Source organism: Mytilus galloprovincialis, chromosome 2 (genome assembly GCF_965363235.1).
Source record: "Mytilus galloprovincialis chromosome 2, xbMytGall1.hap1.1, whole genome shotgun sequence".
NCBI lineage: Eukaryota > Metazoa > Mollusca > Bivalvia > Mytilida > Mytilidae > Mytilus > Mytilus galloprovincialis.
Window position 1 is genome coordinate 106,385,068 of NC_134839.1, and position 16,498 is coordinate 106,401,565.

A 16,498-nucleotide genomic window follows, 5' to 3' on the forward strand; every position below is an offset into this window, starting at 1 on the left:
GTTAGCAGCAACCCTCTACCAAGGAAACCATGATAGGAAATACAAGCCCGGGAATATCGTATCAGTTGGGAAATATATACTCCGTATGCAGGCGCTGTTGGAATGGTGCTACATACAAATGGAAAGTTCGCAATTTGGAAGCTCAAATCATCTCTTTTGTCGTAAAATTCGTTTTCAACCCACCATCATTGTAATTTTTTTTATGTAAGTCAAGATATGAGGCCGACTTAACTGTATCTATATTATACTTTATCTCTAGTTCGATGGGATAGATGCGTTCAACATACTCACCAAATTTTGAAATTTTTAGTGAGAGAACGTCATTTATACAGCGGAAAGTAAAGTTAAAGGATGTTGCTAACTTTTTTTTCTTTCTTCTTAAGAAGTTCCTGTATGAAGTAAGCCTCATAAGAATAAAGGAACAAGTCGGCAAGAAGAGGAGCACAGTTGGTTCCCATGGGAATGTCGATAGTTTGTTGAAAAACACGTCCTCCAACCGTAACAAATATGTTGTCAATCAAGAAATCAAGAATCTTGATAATGTGAGTTTCAGAGATTTTTTGGTTAGAATTAGAGTGCTTTTTTACAAAGTATGATTTATCCCACCCTAAGACAAAATACTTTATTATTTGACGCTCGAATCAAAAAATGTTTAAAAGGCCAAATAAAGTACGAAGTTGAAGAGCATTGAGGACCAAAAATTCCTAAAAGTTTTGCCAAATACAGCTAAGGTAATCTATTCCTGAGGTAGAAAAGCCTAGTTTTTAAAAAAAAATCAAGTTTTGTTAACAGTTAATTTACAATTATGAACATATCAATGATAGCTCAAGTCAACACAGAAGTGCTGACTACTGGGCTGGTGATAGCCTCGAGGAACGGTGCTGCATGGCAAGGTTGCAGCATGATAGACGCACATGGAAAAAAATAATGTAAAATAGATAATTTGGTTATGATATCATGATGAGCAGATGCACAAACCTGGTATGTCATCCTCGTGCCTGATGCAGAAGGGGTTGATACATATTGTAAGATAACCCGACTTCAAGAGGCACCAAGGACAGTGCTAAATGACATGCCAAAGTTTTCATAGTACCAAACAGACAAACAAACATTTAAATATAAAGTATGGGAATAATTCTAATTGTCAATGATGAAATAACATTATTATTATTATTATCATAGGTGAGTCTAAATTTCAATCATTTCATCCTTGCGCCTAATCCAGATACGCTAGATCTATATTTTGCCTTCATCAATCAGATTACAAACATATATATATCAATATATCAACATTTTCTACATAAGTAGCCAGATTAAACTATTTATCACGAAAAAAAACCATTTTGTTATCCATTTGTTTGATGTGTTTGAGCTTTCGATTGCAGATTTTCCGTTTTGAATTTTCCTAGGTGTTCGGTATTATTGTTATTTTACTTTTTTTTTATATAATTAATTAATGTTCTGAAAAAAATATTTTCATTAGTAGTAGAAATATGTATTTATTTAAACAAGCGATCAGGAATCATTTTTACTTTGCACTCGATAATATCCGCGTATGTATACGAAATACGCTCGGTTATCACTTATAAGCACAATGGAGTGGTTGGTATACTATAGCCTGTCAGGATCTCATCCGATGTAAAAAAAAAAAAAAAAAAAAAAAAAAAAAAAAAAAAATCAGACCTAAATATTGTTTTGTTACTGCGAAGACTAGTCCACGTTTTCGAACTTGGCATGAGTCGATTGGCTAATCCGGAATACACAAATATATTCGTGAGCGCAAATCCAAAGTTCATTTAATCGAGAAAAAATTATGTTAAAGACTTGAATATCTTTCTATAAGATTGAACTCAATTTAAACAATGGATGATTTCTTGTTTTAGTGATTTTTAAAATGTAGAGCTTCGACATTTTACTGCACTATTTTTTGCGTCACATGTTCCTGTTAACGCACCGGCGAAGTTGTTAGGCACACTAAAATAGTGGTCTGCAAAAAGATGAAACTGCTAGTATTTGTGGCAATTTCCTTGGCAATTTTGAAATGCACAATTTGCAACGAAGACGTTGCAAAAGATGAAGGTATATTTGTTTTATTTAACATACTTTTAGTCAATGACAAGAAATTCGACATTTTATAAATTGTTATTTTAACTGTGTTTCACTGCATGTCTGTGACGTCCCTAGAACAGCGGAACCGTAGCTATTTGGAACTTTTGATATTTTTTGACCCGCAAAATGACCCGAGGCTAAGAGCTACGGATCCACAACTATGTCATGTAATGTCATGCCAATGTTTCATTATATTTAAGCTAAAGACCAAAGTATACATGTACGTCTTTGGCACTGTCATGATAACCACATCAAAATAATGTTCTGGCCTTCAAGGCTTCATCGATCTGACAATCAATAAATACTTTAATCATGTTAATAGTTTTTGTTTGATTTGTTCATGAAAACCAATATTTCTGATGACATGATGCAAACACTAAGTTGGGCAACACTTGAGAAAAGGTGAATTAGAACCCGCATCATCATCTTCTACAAAATTATACATCATCGAGTAGCCCCAACAGACCTACTCACACAATCCGATACAATAACACAACAACATTCACATATTTATTCTTTCAGACCCATACAAACCACTAAAGACTCATACAAGTACTCATTCTACCCACGAACAATCTTACAATGGAACCTTCTCCCAGTAGCTGCAGTTCAATGTACTACTCTAGAAAGTTTCCGAGAACAGATTCCAATATCTGTTCTCAATAAACATCTAAACATTTAAATAAATTCTACAATGTGCATAGTTTTAACCAAAATGTATAGTACAAAAACAGAAGAAAAAGAAATTATGTTGAAATTTTTATTTTTATTTTGTATATTAATCACTGTAAATAAAAATTAGATCCCACGCATGTGCGGCATAGTAAAATCAGTGCCCAGCACGTTATCATCAGTATGTTGATGGAGTGCTGAATTATAAAGAAGAAAGGTCTGCATGACTTTGATAATAAAAAAATGGTCTATTTATAACAAATTTGGTCTATTTAAGTATTTATGTATAACAAAATCTTGACTCACAAACCCATAGCCACCAGAATCTTTTATTTTGATTATGCTGATATAGCATAAAACATCCACACACAAGCTCTCATAATATAAAACATTACCATAAACAAAGCACAAAGAACACCTTATTTAAAACTTACAACTTTAATAGGCCACACCAATTTAAATTCTTGCTCTACGGATTCTTCCACTTAAAAATTTGGGATAACCAGCAACATTTTTATTAATGAAAAAAAGTTAATTTGCAAATTTAAAAGGCGAAGCTAAGAAAGTAAAGTCTAGTGATTTCAATTTTTAATTGTAAACATTAAATCATACTTAGTTCTGACATTATTCATGACATTGAACAAAATAAAATGGTATAAAACTGGATTTATCACTTGTACTTTGACATTTCTTTAATTTATCAACAGCTGAAGTGTTTTCTTTTCCCTGTTCACTTTAATAGACATGTAATGCCCACTTTTAATTGCAGCTTATTTATGACTTCTTGTATTACTGTCATTTTCTGAGGACATCAGATTTTTAACTGAATAATTGAATACTTATTTCTACTGCTTTAAATGATCTCCACTGAATTATTAGAGATGTTATTCCACCTTCATCAGACATGACTTGTACTAGAAACTCAGTGCTGTCTTGCAAGAAGCAGGAACTGCTCATCCTACCGGAACACCTGTGTTCACATTCTTTTTTTGTGCTATATGTTGAGTGTTTATGTCTCCATCCTTTGTGGTGTTCTTTTCTTTTTGGCAGTTTGTATATAATTATGATGACATGTATGGAATGATTGTTACTGTAGGTGTGCATATCTATCTTCATTGATCTTGCATGTTTCATCTTACCAGCTATTCTTTACCCTCATTTTCATGACATCTTAATATGAAATTAAGAAGATGTGGTATGATTGTCAATTAGCCGACTATCAACCAGTTATTAAATGGTTGAGATGTAAGCATCTATAGGTCATCCTGGCAAACAACCTTCAACAATAAGTAAAAAAAGATTGGGTATATTCAGCTTTAAAAGGCACAGGCATTAAAAATTTGAAGCAATTTAAACATATTAAACAGCCTCATTTATGAAAAAAAGATTAAGGAAAACAATAAGACAAACCGAAAACATAACAACCACTAAATATGGTGGCATAACTTTAGACATTTAGACATTAGATTTTATGTCCCTTTACAAATGGAAAAAATTACTGAATTTCCATTTCTGCTCTTTTCCTAAAGTTTTCCTCAACTAAATGGTATGAAACTTATACACAATGCCTATTGCCACAAAACACAGATCTAGATTGAACTTTTGTGGCATTACTTTAGAGTTATCCCTTTTACAAATGAAAAAAAAATGAATTTTTCATTTCTGTTCTCAAACTTAAGTTTGCATCAATCAAATATTATGACACATATACACAATTCTTATTACCACGAAACTCACATCAAGGAGAATTTTGGTAGCATCACTTTTAATTTTCATTAGTTATATCCATTTATAATGTTGTATGCAAGCAGGAGCATGGACACATTCCCCATTAATTCTTCATTTCTTCTTCTTATGGTATCCAGTTATCCATCACATTTTTGATGATTACTAACTACTGTGCATGTGTGATGTGTGTAGGATAATAATAAATAAATATTTACAAAAGAATAGTGCCAAAAATATAAACAAATACTATCATGACATGTGGTTAAAACTATTTACTAACTACTAGGTTTACTGTTCTATATTGTAGAGAACAGTTGGTGTCAACTGTGTTCTCTAAAAATATTTAGAGTGGGAGAAAGTACTACTTTACCCCTTTATACTTTTAACTTCATTTCACACTTGCGACTGATAAAATAAGGTTGTTTATATATTGTACATATAAAGCATACTACTATTTTAAATTTAAGATGAAGTAGATACTACTGTCCAAGAAGAAGATGATGTTTTAGTTCTAACCAATGACAACTTTGATACCACTATAAGTTCTAATGGTATAATATTGGTAGAGTTTTATGCTCCTTGGTAAGTTGAATTAGTTATTCAAAGCATCTAGGTTAAAATAATAGTATGTAACTGGCAAACAGATTTATACAACAATTTACATAATAATAAGACTTTCAAATGGCCTTGTATGTGATCATAATTTACTCCGTATAATACATGTATAACAGGCAGGTGTATTTTACTAAATGCCACTTAATTGTAAGAATCGCTTTGCCAGTTAGAAATGACTTTTGATATGTTAACCTCTGCAAAGTTGCATTGATTACCTTTTAAATAATACGCTGTCAGTGTGGACTGATTAGTTTTCTAAAGGATACCAATTTTTATTTATTTCAAGGGTAGGGGTATACCACAAAATTAAAACCTGACATTTTTAATACATATATCAACCTGTTGTTACTTCTAATAGAGCAAATAACTAAAGCTCACAAATCAAATACCCTGATCAAAAAAACCAGCAAAATTTTCTCAATTCTAAATAAACAATATTAATGAAACTAATCAATCTGCAGAAGCATATTTTTTTCAAAATAAGATGGTACCATTGTTAGTAAGATTAAGTTTTATGTCACATGTTGTAACCAATTACTTTTTAAACATGTTAAACAAACGTTTTAACATTTATTTATACATGTATCAGTATTATATATATTCAAGATAAACTTTGAAAATATATACGAGAGGGTTGTTAAAGTAAAAACACTAAAAGAATATTGAATATGTGTATGTTGTGTATATCACTGTTTTTGCCAGATGAAAATAATTGAATAAAATAGTTGAATGTTTTACAGGTGTGGACATTGTAAATCTCTGGCTCCAGAGTATGCAAAAGCTGCCAAGGCTTTAAAGGAAAGTGATCCACCTGTAGCACTGGGTAAAGTAGATGCTACTGAACACAACGAGTTGGGTCAAAGGTAAATGGGGTTTTTAAAGTTGGGTTTTTATAGTTCGTTCTTATGTTGTACTGATATACCACTGTCCCAGGTTAGGAGCCTGTAATTCAGTGGTTGTCGTTTGTTTATGTGTTACATATTTGTTTTTCGTTCATTTTTTTTTAAAATAAGGCCGTTAGTTTTCTCGTTTGAATTGGTTTACATTGTCATATCGTGGCCTTTTATAGCTGACTATGCAGTATGGGCTTTGCTCATTGTTGAAGGCCGTACGGTGACCTATAGCTGATAATGTCTGTGTCATTTTGCTCTCTTGTGGACAGTTGTCTCATTGGCAATCATACCACATTTTCTTTTTGATATTGTCTATTTCAAGTTTATAACTATAATTTATGTTATACTTTTAACTTTATTTCACACTAGACTAATTTGATTAAGTTTTGTGGATGAATCCATTTCTCAGTCTAAATCCTTTGATGTTATAGCCATGCTGTTTTGCTAAAATAAATATTTTACTTAACTTGGTAAACACCAACCAAGAAATATTTGGTTCATTTTAAAGGTTAATTGTGTTACCTAAATGTTTAGGGCTTAATATTTATAAACTTGAGATCAGACCTGTATAAAAATAGCAGATATATTTTACTTCTAAGTGCATTTCGCTTGTGTACATGCAGTTCATTTTAAAATAAAAAATAGTTCAGAGTTATTGTGAACTGTAAGGGATCATTCTAATATCTGTGAGAACACTATTTTCCATCAATTAATGGAATATGGTATCAATAACAAAAAAAAAAATACTACTCATGAAATTATCCAAGTCCTTCAGACTAATTAACTTGTTTTCTATACATCTATATATATACTTTCTGAGTATGCAGCAAGAATGACACTGTTGAGTATAATTACAGATAAACCAGGTTATGGATCAGCATTCATATCACATCCTATTCCGTTTATAAATTTTATTTATTGAATGCCCATTAAATATTATTTTTACAGATTTGAAGTGAGTGGTTATCCAACATTGAAGTTTTTTAAGAATGGTGAACCCTATGATTATGAAGGACCAAGAGAAAGTGAAGGTAGCTACATGTACAATTAAGTAACTTTTTATATAATAGTGTTGTCAAATTGAACATATCTAACTTACTGGTTACTCGGATAATCTTTCAAACTTAAAAGAAAATGTAACCAAACAGTGGCTCAGGTGACCAATGTTTTACTTTTGTTCTTTTTCTGACCTTCTGTAAAACACTTGCAAGAAAAGGACTGAATATGGATTTTACATCTGATACCTCCTCTATTGAAAAATGCTCTTCGGATGCAAATAACCCTTATAGTATCCCTTATAGGTGTCCTTAAGTGGCTAAGTGCAAGGCCTAATTTCTGTCCTTATAAATGCCCTCATTTTCCAGGTCCGTTTCAAATGTTAGACTTTCCATTTCAGATGACTCCTATTGTAGAACCTGCTTATTGAATTAATTGTTAAATTGTTCTCATCATGAATATGCACATCTACATTGTAAATTTGATCATCTTTGTGAATACAACTGGTCAATATGTTGTTTTTCACACCTTTACAAATTCTGTTTTTTTTTTAAGATTTTGTCTCAAGCTGATACAAAGTGTCCCTCACATCATATGACTATCATAAAACTAGTGAATTTTTAAAAAGTACTCTGTTATTTGAAATGGATATTTTTACAATGCAGTGTTCATACTTTTAAATGATGAGGTAGAAGAAAAAGATGTAGAATTAATAAAGATATGTAATTTCAGGAATCATTGCTTTTATGAAGGAGAGGGCCTCTCCAGACTGGAAACCTCCACCCCCAGCTGTCATACAACTAAAGACAGATAATTTTGATGAATTTATTACTAACCAAGATATTGCTCTGGTAGAGTTTTATGCCCCATGGTATGTACTTATATATATATATATATATATGTATATTCGATTATAATTAAATATTTAAAATCACATACTGTTATCAGATAAGAATAGAATTTACACAATTTATTGGGCAATAAAGGAATTCTACCTACAAAAAGGCTTATTTTTTATTAATTAATTACATCATTCACAGTGTATGCACTATCCTTATAAACTTTTTCTCAGCTTGTTTACCTTATTCCTTAGTCCCTGATTTTTTTTTCCATTTACCACCAATCTGAGGATGGGTATAGCATGGAAGTAAAGCATTAAAGAACTATTCATTTGGGAAACATTACAGATCGCCAAGAAAAGTTATATGAAACGCATTGATTTTGATAAGGCAATAACCAATTAACTATGACTGGAATTTTGTAGGTGTGGACATTGTAAAACTCTTGCTCCAAAATATGAGAAAGCAGCTCAGATACTGAAGAACCATTCACCACCTATACCTTTGGTAAAGGTTGATGCTACTGTGGATAGTGAACTTGCCAGCAGATATGGTGTATCAGGGTATCCTACACTGAAAATATTCCGTAAAGGTCGGGATTCTGAGTACAAAGGACCAAGGGATGAAGGTTTGTACCTTAGAAATGGAATATTTATCACCTGTCGATACGGTAGTTTACGAAGTAGAAAAACCAAATTTAAGCAAATTCCTAAAAAGATTCATGAAATCTTAAATATCCCTGACTAATGAGGGAGGAAAATGGTTTCTTTGTTTTAACCTGAACATTTCTTTTTATTCCTAAGACATAAAAAAAAACTAAATAATCACATTGGTGTTCTATATATACATGTACCAACACTTGTATAAAGTATTTTACACAATTATATTATATTTTTTTAATATATTTTCAGGAATAGTTAATTATATGATTAAACAGACAGAAGAGGCATCAAAGGTATTTCTAAGATTGAAACAAGTACAGGATTATATGAAAAAGGATAAATTAACGGTGATTGGATTTTTTGAAAGTGTAGAAGACAAAAGAGTCGACATACTAGTGGATGTGGGTATGTAGTTTCGTCTTTTTCAAATCTACAGCATTCCACTTAAAGTTGCAAAAGCTTGCAACATTTTTTGATAATATTTAATATACAGAAAATTATTATAGGGTTTAGAATCATTATTCTTTGTTTTGTATTGAACATTTTTTTTACCAAATAACAAGACTGAAAGGTTGCATTCCTGTGCCATAAAAATAGTTTTCTTATCTACACAGCAAATTATCTTTCCCGAGAGGCCTTTTTATATGAGGTGGTTTGACAAAAAGATCGGGCCAAGGGAAAGCAAATTGAATTGGCCACTTTTGGTGGTTGTGAAACATTATCTTTTACATTCATCTTTAACAGTTATGTTTAAAATGTATTTCACTTAAAGTTCTTCAATGGAACCATTTTAAAATATCATGGCACTTCAATATGAATAAGATAGTTTTTGCTAGAACTTTAAGAAACTGCAATCAACCAGACTGTCTTATGATTATTGCATGTGCTCATACTGTTTCCATATTTATACAAACTGAGTCTTTATATGTCTGTACATGTGATTTAGCCTTACATTTGATAATTTTTCCCCTCTAGCAAACCAAGCAAGAGAACTTTTTAGATTTGGACATACCTTTAACAAAGACATATGGAAACATTATGGTATAAAGAAACCATCAATTGTAATCTTTGTGGCTGAAAGATTCCAGACAAAGTATGAACCTAAACGACATGTTTTAGATAAAGTAAGTATACAATTGGAATTGATATGAATTATGTGAAAAATTAATGTTTATTTATTGATTTTGATATATTAACTGTTGGATGATTATAATTTGATAGCTTAAGTTTAGAAGACAAAAAAACAGTTACTTGTTAATCTGAAGGTTGAAGAAAATAAAGTTTGAAATACATACCTGCCAACCCTCCCGTTTTGAACGGGAGTCTCCCGCTCAAAAAAGCTCAAATCGGGAAATCTCCCGCTTGCTAGTACCCTCCCGGGCGGTAGTATAGAATCTCCAGCTTTGGGATATTTCAATCTTGAATGACAAGTCAACATTAATTACGTGTTTGAATCACTGATGAGGGTTGTTGTTACCTGTAAATCACAGACCATGTGAAAATAAATGGCTTCACTTGACAGATTGGGTGTCAAACATAGTACTTATTAACGATCATTAACGACTTTTGCTTCAATGTTTGAATTGAAATTTATAAGAAAGGTATTGAACACAAAGTATGGAGTTTTTACCGACCGACCGTGCAATGGCTGTATATAAGGTCATTAACAACTTCCATTTGTTGTAGTATTGAGTTACATACTTCAAATGCACCATATTTTATAGTTTAAATGGTTAAATGCTCGAAACAGATATGGACCATAATTTGCTATTGGGCTCGTTTCCTATAACGATAGAAAAGTGATAAAAATGTGTATTACTGTAAGAAAAGTTGTAACTACATCTAAAGATGCCTTTATTTTTATCAACATACAAGTGTATGCTACTCTTCCCTAGAAAAAAAATTGAAATTAACAAATTTCAAAGATTATACGACAGTATTTTTGTGTCGTTTCTCGCGTTACTTTTCGCTTCCGAAGTGCATAACGCTGACTGATTTATAGATAATCGTCACCGGCAAATTCGTAACTTTTGCTTTCAAATAATAAAGAACATCGACCAATAAGAATAGTCAGAAGAAAATACCGAGAACTATAAGTATTTCTGTAGCAGGTGTAAGAACACTAGCGTTACTTTGGTTTCCAATTTCGTAACGCAAATTTTAGATGATGTAATCTGCTTTGTTGTAATAGAATTCTTTATAACAATATGCAAATATGAACTCTCGCGAGATGTTCAAACAGGTAAATCAGAGATGATTTACATTCTAGTTTTGTTCTTCGTAATAATTAAGTTAGAAAATGACGTTATCGTTATGCGTTACATTTCAAACGAAACAGAAGTCCAGTTATTTCCTTTTTTTTATTAAAATTGTTTTTGTCATTAAGTTCTAATCATTTCCGGTCATACGTGAAACATGTGACTAACATGTGATCACGCCCTTACGGCCGGATGTATGAAATACTAGGTCTAAACATTGTTTTTGTTTCCAACGGGATGTTAGCAAACATAATCTGTAGACTTGTTTCGTCTTGTTTAAAAAAGGAAAATACAATTTTCAAAGAGATTGCACCAGGGGTCTATTGTTTTTCCTATGTGCATAATGTTACATACGATCTTGTGTGAAAATAAATGCCCAATGACTTGACAAAATCGATTTCAGATTTGACAGACGTTATGACACACTTTGTTTCCTGATAACGATGTAAAGGGTCCTTGGAAAATTCAATCGACATTACGTCTCTTATCATTGTGCCGATGCTCGTTGGATTGATTTTGCTTCAGCAGTAAATATTACTGGATATTTTAGGTGAATAAAGATAACTTAATAAAGAATACATGTTAATATACCGTTACACTTGGAATGTACAAAGTTGGTATCTTTGTCACAATTTTTAATTATTTTTTTTTATTCATGTTCTGGAAACACTTTTCAGAAACGCAATAAACTTGTCAAAGGAGAAGTAAACTTTTACCATGCATGACTTGAAAGGAAGTGCTTTATTGATTTTAGCCCACTAAAGTAGGTTAAAATGTGGAAACCATGTAGATGGTGTACAGGTCACAAATATCACATGGTGCCTATTTTAAAGATTTTAATTCCAAGTTGAAAGTTTTTTTCTTTACTGGATTTAAAGAATTTTACATTGCCAATGATTTGGAATAAATTGTATATAACTGGAATTTCAAAACCAAATATAAATACATTTTTTGGGCTAAAACATCAAGATACAACGATTATGGTATCCTGTATCAATGAAGAAAATATGGAAATTTCTGAATAAATTGTACTAATTGTTTTCAAAGCAAGCACATATTTAGGAGTTTTATAATACTGTTACATTTAAGATGGATTTTAAGAAAAAGTATACTGTTCAGACTATTTTAAGCAGATTTTGCAATAAAATAAAACTAAAAAAATGCTTTCGGTTTCTTATGGTTTCCTGTCGCGTTTAAAAAAAACTTTAATTAAACATTGAAAATAAATTTTAAATATTAACATGAAGCAAGTAACACCAGTAATGGTGTTCATTTATGTCTTTTGAAATATATTGTACAAAATAAAGAAAATAAAGATTGGTTTCCTGTTTGGTTTCCTGTCATGTAAACAGTGAATCAAAATGTATTATTTTTTTCTTGAAAAACTCAATTGTTCCATTAATACTATTCTAACACCAACACAACCCACAGAATAAAAGTTAAAGTTTTAGAACTTATAAAAAAGGATACAAAAAGAAACCAAAGGCTGAATACCAAATTATGGTCCATATATCTCTTGTAAACCTGTATATTTGTGATACAAATGTGCAAGAAGATTATAAAGAAAGGAACCAACATCACCATATTAAAAGAGATTAAGTATTTTTAGTAACACATATATGTGTTTTGTAGATAAATAAATAAAGAGATCATAAATTTCACTTGAATGTCGTTCGCGCAAAATCTCCCCATCAGCTGTCATAGCTGAGTGGGAGATCTCCCTCTTTGAAGGTTTCAGAGGTTGGCAGGTATGGAAATTTTAATGTAACATGTTCTGTTCATAAGGGGAAGGATGGACGACCAGATAAGTTCAATTATCATTGGCGTTATTGAATTAGGTGAACAAATCTTATTTTGATTATTCGGAATAAATTAAAATAGCATATTTATACAATTGCCAACTGCTACTAATTTCTGCTTTTGTTATGATTTTTTGTTTGTTACTTAACATATCTTATATCTACTTTTAAAATGAGGGAATCATTTGCAAAGTGTTAACAATGGAGAATAAATCAATAAAATTGAGAATGGAAATGGGGAATGTGCCAAAGAGACAACAACCTGACCATAGAAAAAAACAACAGCAGAAGGTCACCAACAGGTCTTCAATGTAGCGAGAAATTCCCGCACCCGGAGGCGTCCTTCAGCTGGCCTCAAAACTAAATGAGAAGAATAAAAGGAAGATTTCATTTCAAATTGTTTTCACATGTTTTATTTACAGGATGATTTCACTGAAGAAGAATTGAAGACATTTATTGAAAAGAATGCCTTCCCATTGGTTGGTGAATATAACCATGAAATGGAGCCGCGTTACAGAGAGCAAAGACCTCTATGTTTAGTGTTTTATACTGTAGATTGGTCCTTTGATCACAGAGATGGTACGAATGTTAAATAGAGTTACACTAAACTTGAACTATAATCTGTCTGTTTATCAAATAAGATTGAAGCCACAGAGGATAAGGTTCACTTTTGGCAAAATATGATCTTGAATTTCAACTTTATTATTAAATATTGAAACAGCCACAGTTTATTTATTAAATGGATGTATTTCTAAAGCCTTAATTTTAGATATAGAAAATCTCTTCACAATAGTTCATTATATGCTCCAAATAAGCACATTTTTTTGTGACATTGTCAAAATATGATGAGGTGCTGCAGTTTTTACATAAAAGCTTTAGGAATATCTTATCATGACCTATGATCCAAAATGTTTTGTGGCTTAATGGTGTTAATGATCAAAATTGTGGATCAGGGCTGGTGACCAAAGAAGTTTTAAATGTTTATGATGCCGATGCTAATAAGTGACCCCACAAAAGACAAATTATGGTTAAACTTCTTTTTATACTGCTTATCAAATACAAACATATTAGACTGAAGTTTGAATTCTTATCTGCCTTATTCATCAGTCACATACAGGTAATGGTTAAATTCTGTAGACTTGAATTGTGAAATATTCATCAATAATCAATATATTTAAAATTCCAAACGTATTGATTATGAGGTAAATAAAAATTGAACTTTTTATAATAATACAAGATTTTTTTATTATTTTTAGCAACAAATTTGTGGAGAACAAAGATTGCCAAGATTGCTAAAGATTTTGATAACATCACATTTGCTATTGCTGATGAAGAAAACTTTAAGAACATGTTGGAAGAGTTTGGTTTAGGAGATTCTCCTGAGGAGATCAACATTGGTTGTCATTCAATGGACGGTAAACGTTACCCCATGGAACCTATGGAAGAGTTTGACAGTGAGGAAATACAAGAATTCTTACAAAAGTTTATGAAAGGTTAATTTAATTTATCATTAAATGCAAAAAAAAATTTAGGATTAAAGTTATTTGTTTGAGAAGTTGTTATTTCTGAACATATGTCAAATAGAAACAAAAAAGTTAACTATTCATAAATATGATATTATAAAAACTTATTACATTGGTTGCAATGAATTACATTGATTTCCCAGTTAGATAAAAACCGATAATTTCACATGTGAAATAAACGTGGTTATTTCACTCTCTGACGTCATACAACAATAGGCGTTGTCAAGACGTCGATAACGTCGGATGAAAACAAATTGTCAATGCGTAGGAAAAAGATATAGTTCCTTACATTTTCTACATTAATTTTATAAAAAAAAAAGCCATTTGCCAATGTAATAAAAAGAATAACTAATCGCCGTATTTGAATATCAAAAATAAGACAACTTGTGACCGAACGCCGTTATGGATTAAACTCGTGCTGCGCACTTGTTTAATCCATGCGGTCACGTTGTCTTATTTTTGATATTCAAATACGGCGATTAGTTATACTATAAATAATAATTTTTATGTATAAATATAACTCATTGAATTCTGATAATTGCTTTAAAAATATTTGTATAGAAGATTATTTCCCTTTAATTCAGAAAAACTTGTGTTTAAGTTATAATTTTTTTCTTGTCATTTTAGGAAAATTGAAGCCCTACATCAAATCTCAGGCTATTCCAAAGAGACAATCAGGCCATGTAAAAGTGGTTGTAGGTAAAAACTTTGAATCAGTAGTACTGGACAAAACTAAAGATGTTTTGATAGAGTTTTATGCACCATGGTGTGGACATTGTAAACAGATTGAACCAATATATGCTGAATTGGCTAAAAAGTTGAAGAATGAGAAAAACTTGGTGATTGCCAAGATGGATGCTACAGCAAATGATTCTCCAGACCCATTCACAGCAGAGGGATTCCCTACTATTTACTTTGCACCAGCAAATAAAAAATCTGAACCCATGAAATTTGAGGGGGACAGAACAGTAGAAGGATTTGAAAAGTTTTTGAAAGAACATTCTGCAGTTTCATTTAAATCCAAGGATGAATTATAGTTAAATCTGTGAAATCTTTACTTAATATGTCAGGTTAAGATATTTTATAGCTGTGCCTTGACTTAGAATAGATCGTTTTCAGGTTTAAGTCAGCCTAATTTTACATTAACTGAATGACCTACACATATTTAAGAAACAATAAATACATTTTAGGCAATATAGGTTAAAACTAGTCATGAACATTTCTAAATTTAAAAAAAAATTTTTTTGCAGCATACTACTCTAGGCCAATTGATGCAATTTTTATCTTGTCGGCAGAAGCAATATAAATTCTGTATATAGAAGCAGATTAACAATAGCCTATAGGATGTTTTAATTCTGTATATAGAAGCAGATTAACAATAGCCTATAGGATGTTTTAATTCTGTATATAGAAGCAGATTAACAATAGCCTATAGGATGTTTTAATTCTGTATATAGAAGCAGATTAACAATAGCCTATAGGATGTTTTAATTTGAAATATATCCTCAGATATTTATTTTTTATTACATTATTGTAAAGATTGGATGCACATGTAAATAACATTTGCAACCTGCTGATATGTTAACATACCTAGATGTTTATATTTGAAATAGATGTTGTTTACTTAATCTACAGCATTTTTTTATGCACCATTTGTTATAGTTTTTCATGCAGCTTTACCTGTAGTACAGGTTGTTCTAATTTTATTTCTTACTGGTCAATGTTGGCTGCAGTTGAGTATGGGAAGATTTAATGTTAACTCTTAAGAGAAGTACATTCAATCTATTGTTATGACATTGATGCAAGTGCCATGGATTCTTTTAACATAATAGCATCGTCATACCATTTTCATGAACTTGACATGTATGAACACACTGAATATTGTTGTTAGATGTATCCTTTCTTTGAACTGTCCACATTGATGTATGTTTTGTTTTGTTTTGACTTTTTTATTACTTGTTTTGTTTTGGTGTTAGGTGTCATTTAATTTGAAATGGCTCACATTTCTTTCAAAATTTTATTTTTAATCTTAGTGATTTGAAATAATTTTAATTAAAGATGATCTACTGAAATGAATATTGCATTGGTACTTAAACATTTTATTACATGTCCAAAAATATTACTTCAATTTTCAAATATATTATTCAAATTGATGGCACTGATTTTGTAATTCCCTGATAATAGAATTTATGGTTTCTTTGTATTCCAAAGAGGTGTCCTGAGAAAATGGAGAGAGTAAAAAATTAATTTATGTTTGCACAGTTTATGAAAACCAGATTTCACATTTTAAAACCAGATGATCAGTATAACCTCTGAACTTTTGATAGCTAATTATGATCAGGACAACTTTTTACCAAATAATGTTTTGATACTTTTACATTTCTATATTTTAAAACCTACGCCT

At 31.1% G+C, this 16,498-nt stretch overlaps 1 protein-coding gene across 1 annotated transcript; it reads left to right on the top strand.

Moving 5' to 3' along the window:
- Positions 1-1,929: 1,929 nt before the first annotated feature.
- Positions 1,930-15,340, top strand: LOC143065279 (protein disulfide-isomerase A4-like). Its single transcript, XM_076238755.1, has 11 exons — positions 1,930-2,079; positions 4,977-5,091; positions 5,865-5,987; positions 6,966-7,048; positions 7,746-7,884; positions 8,278-8,480; positions 8,764-8,919; positions 9,490-9,638; positions 12,994-13,150; positions 13,828-14,064; positions 14,722-15,340. The coding sequence occupies exons 1-11, from the start codon at positions 1,998-2,000 to the stop codon at positions 15,129-15,131; spliced, it is 1,854 nt and encodes a 617-aa protein (XP_076094870.1). The 5' UTR covers positions 1,930-1,997; the 3' UTR covers positions 15,132-15,340.
- The last annotated feature ends 1,158 nt before the right edge of the window (positions 15,341-16,498 follow it).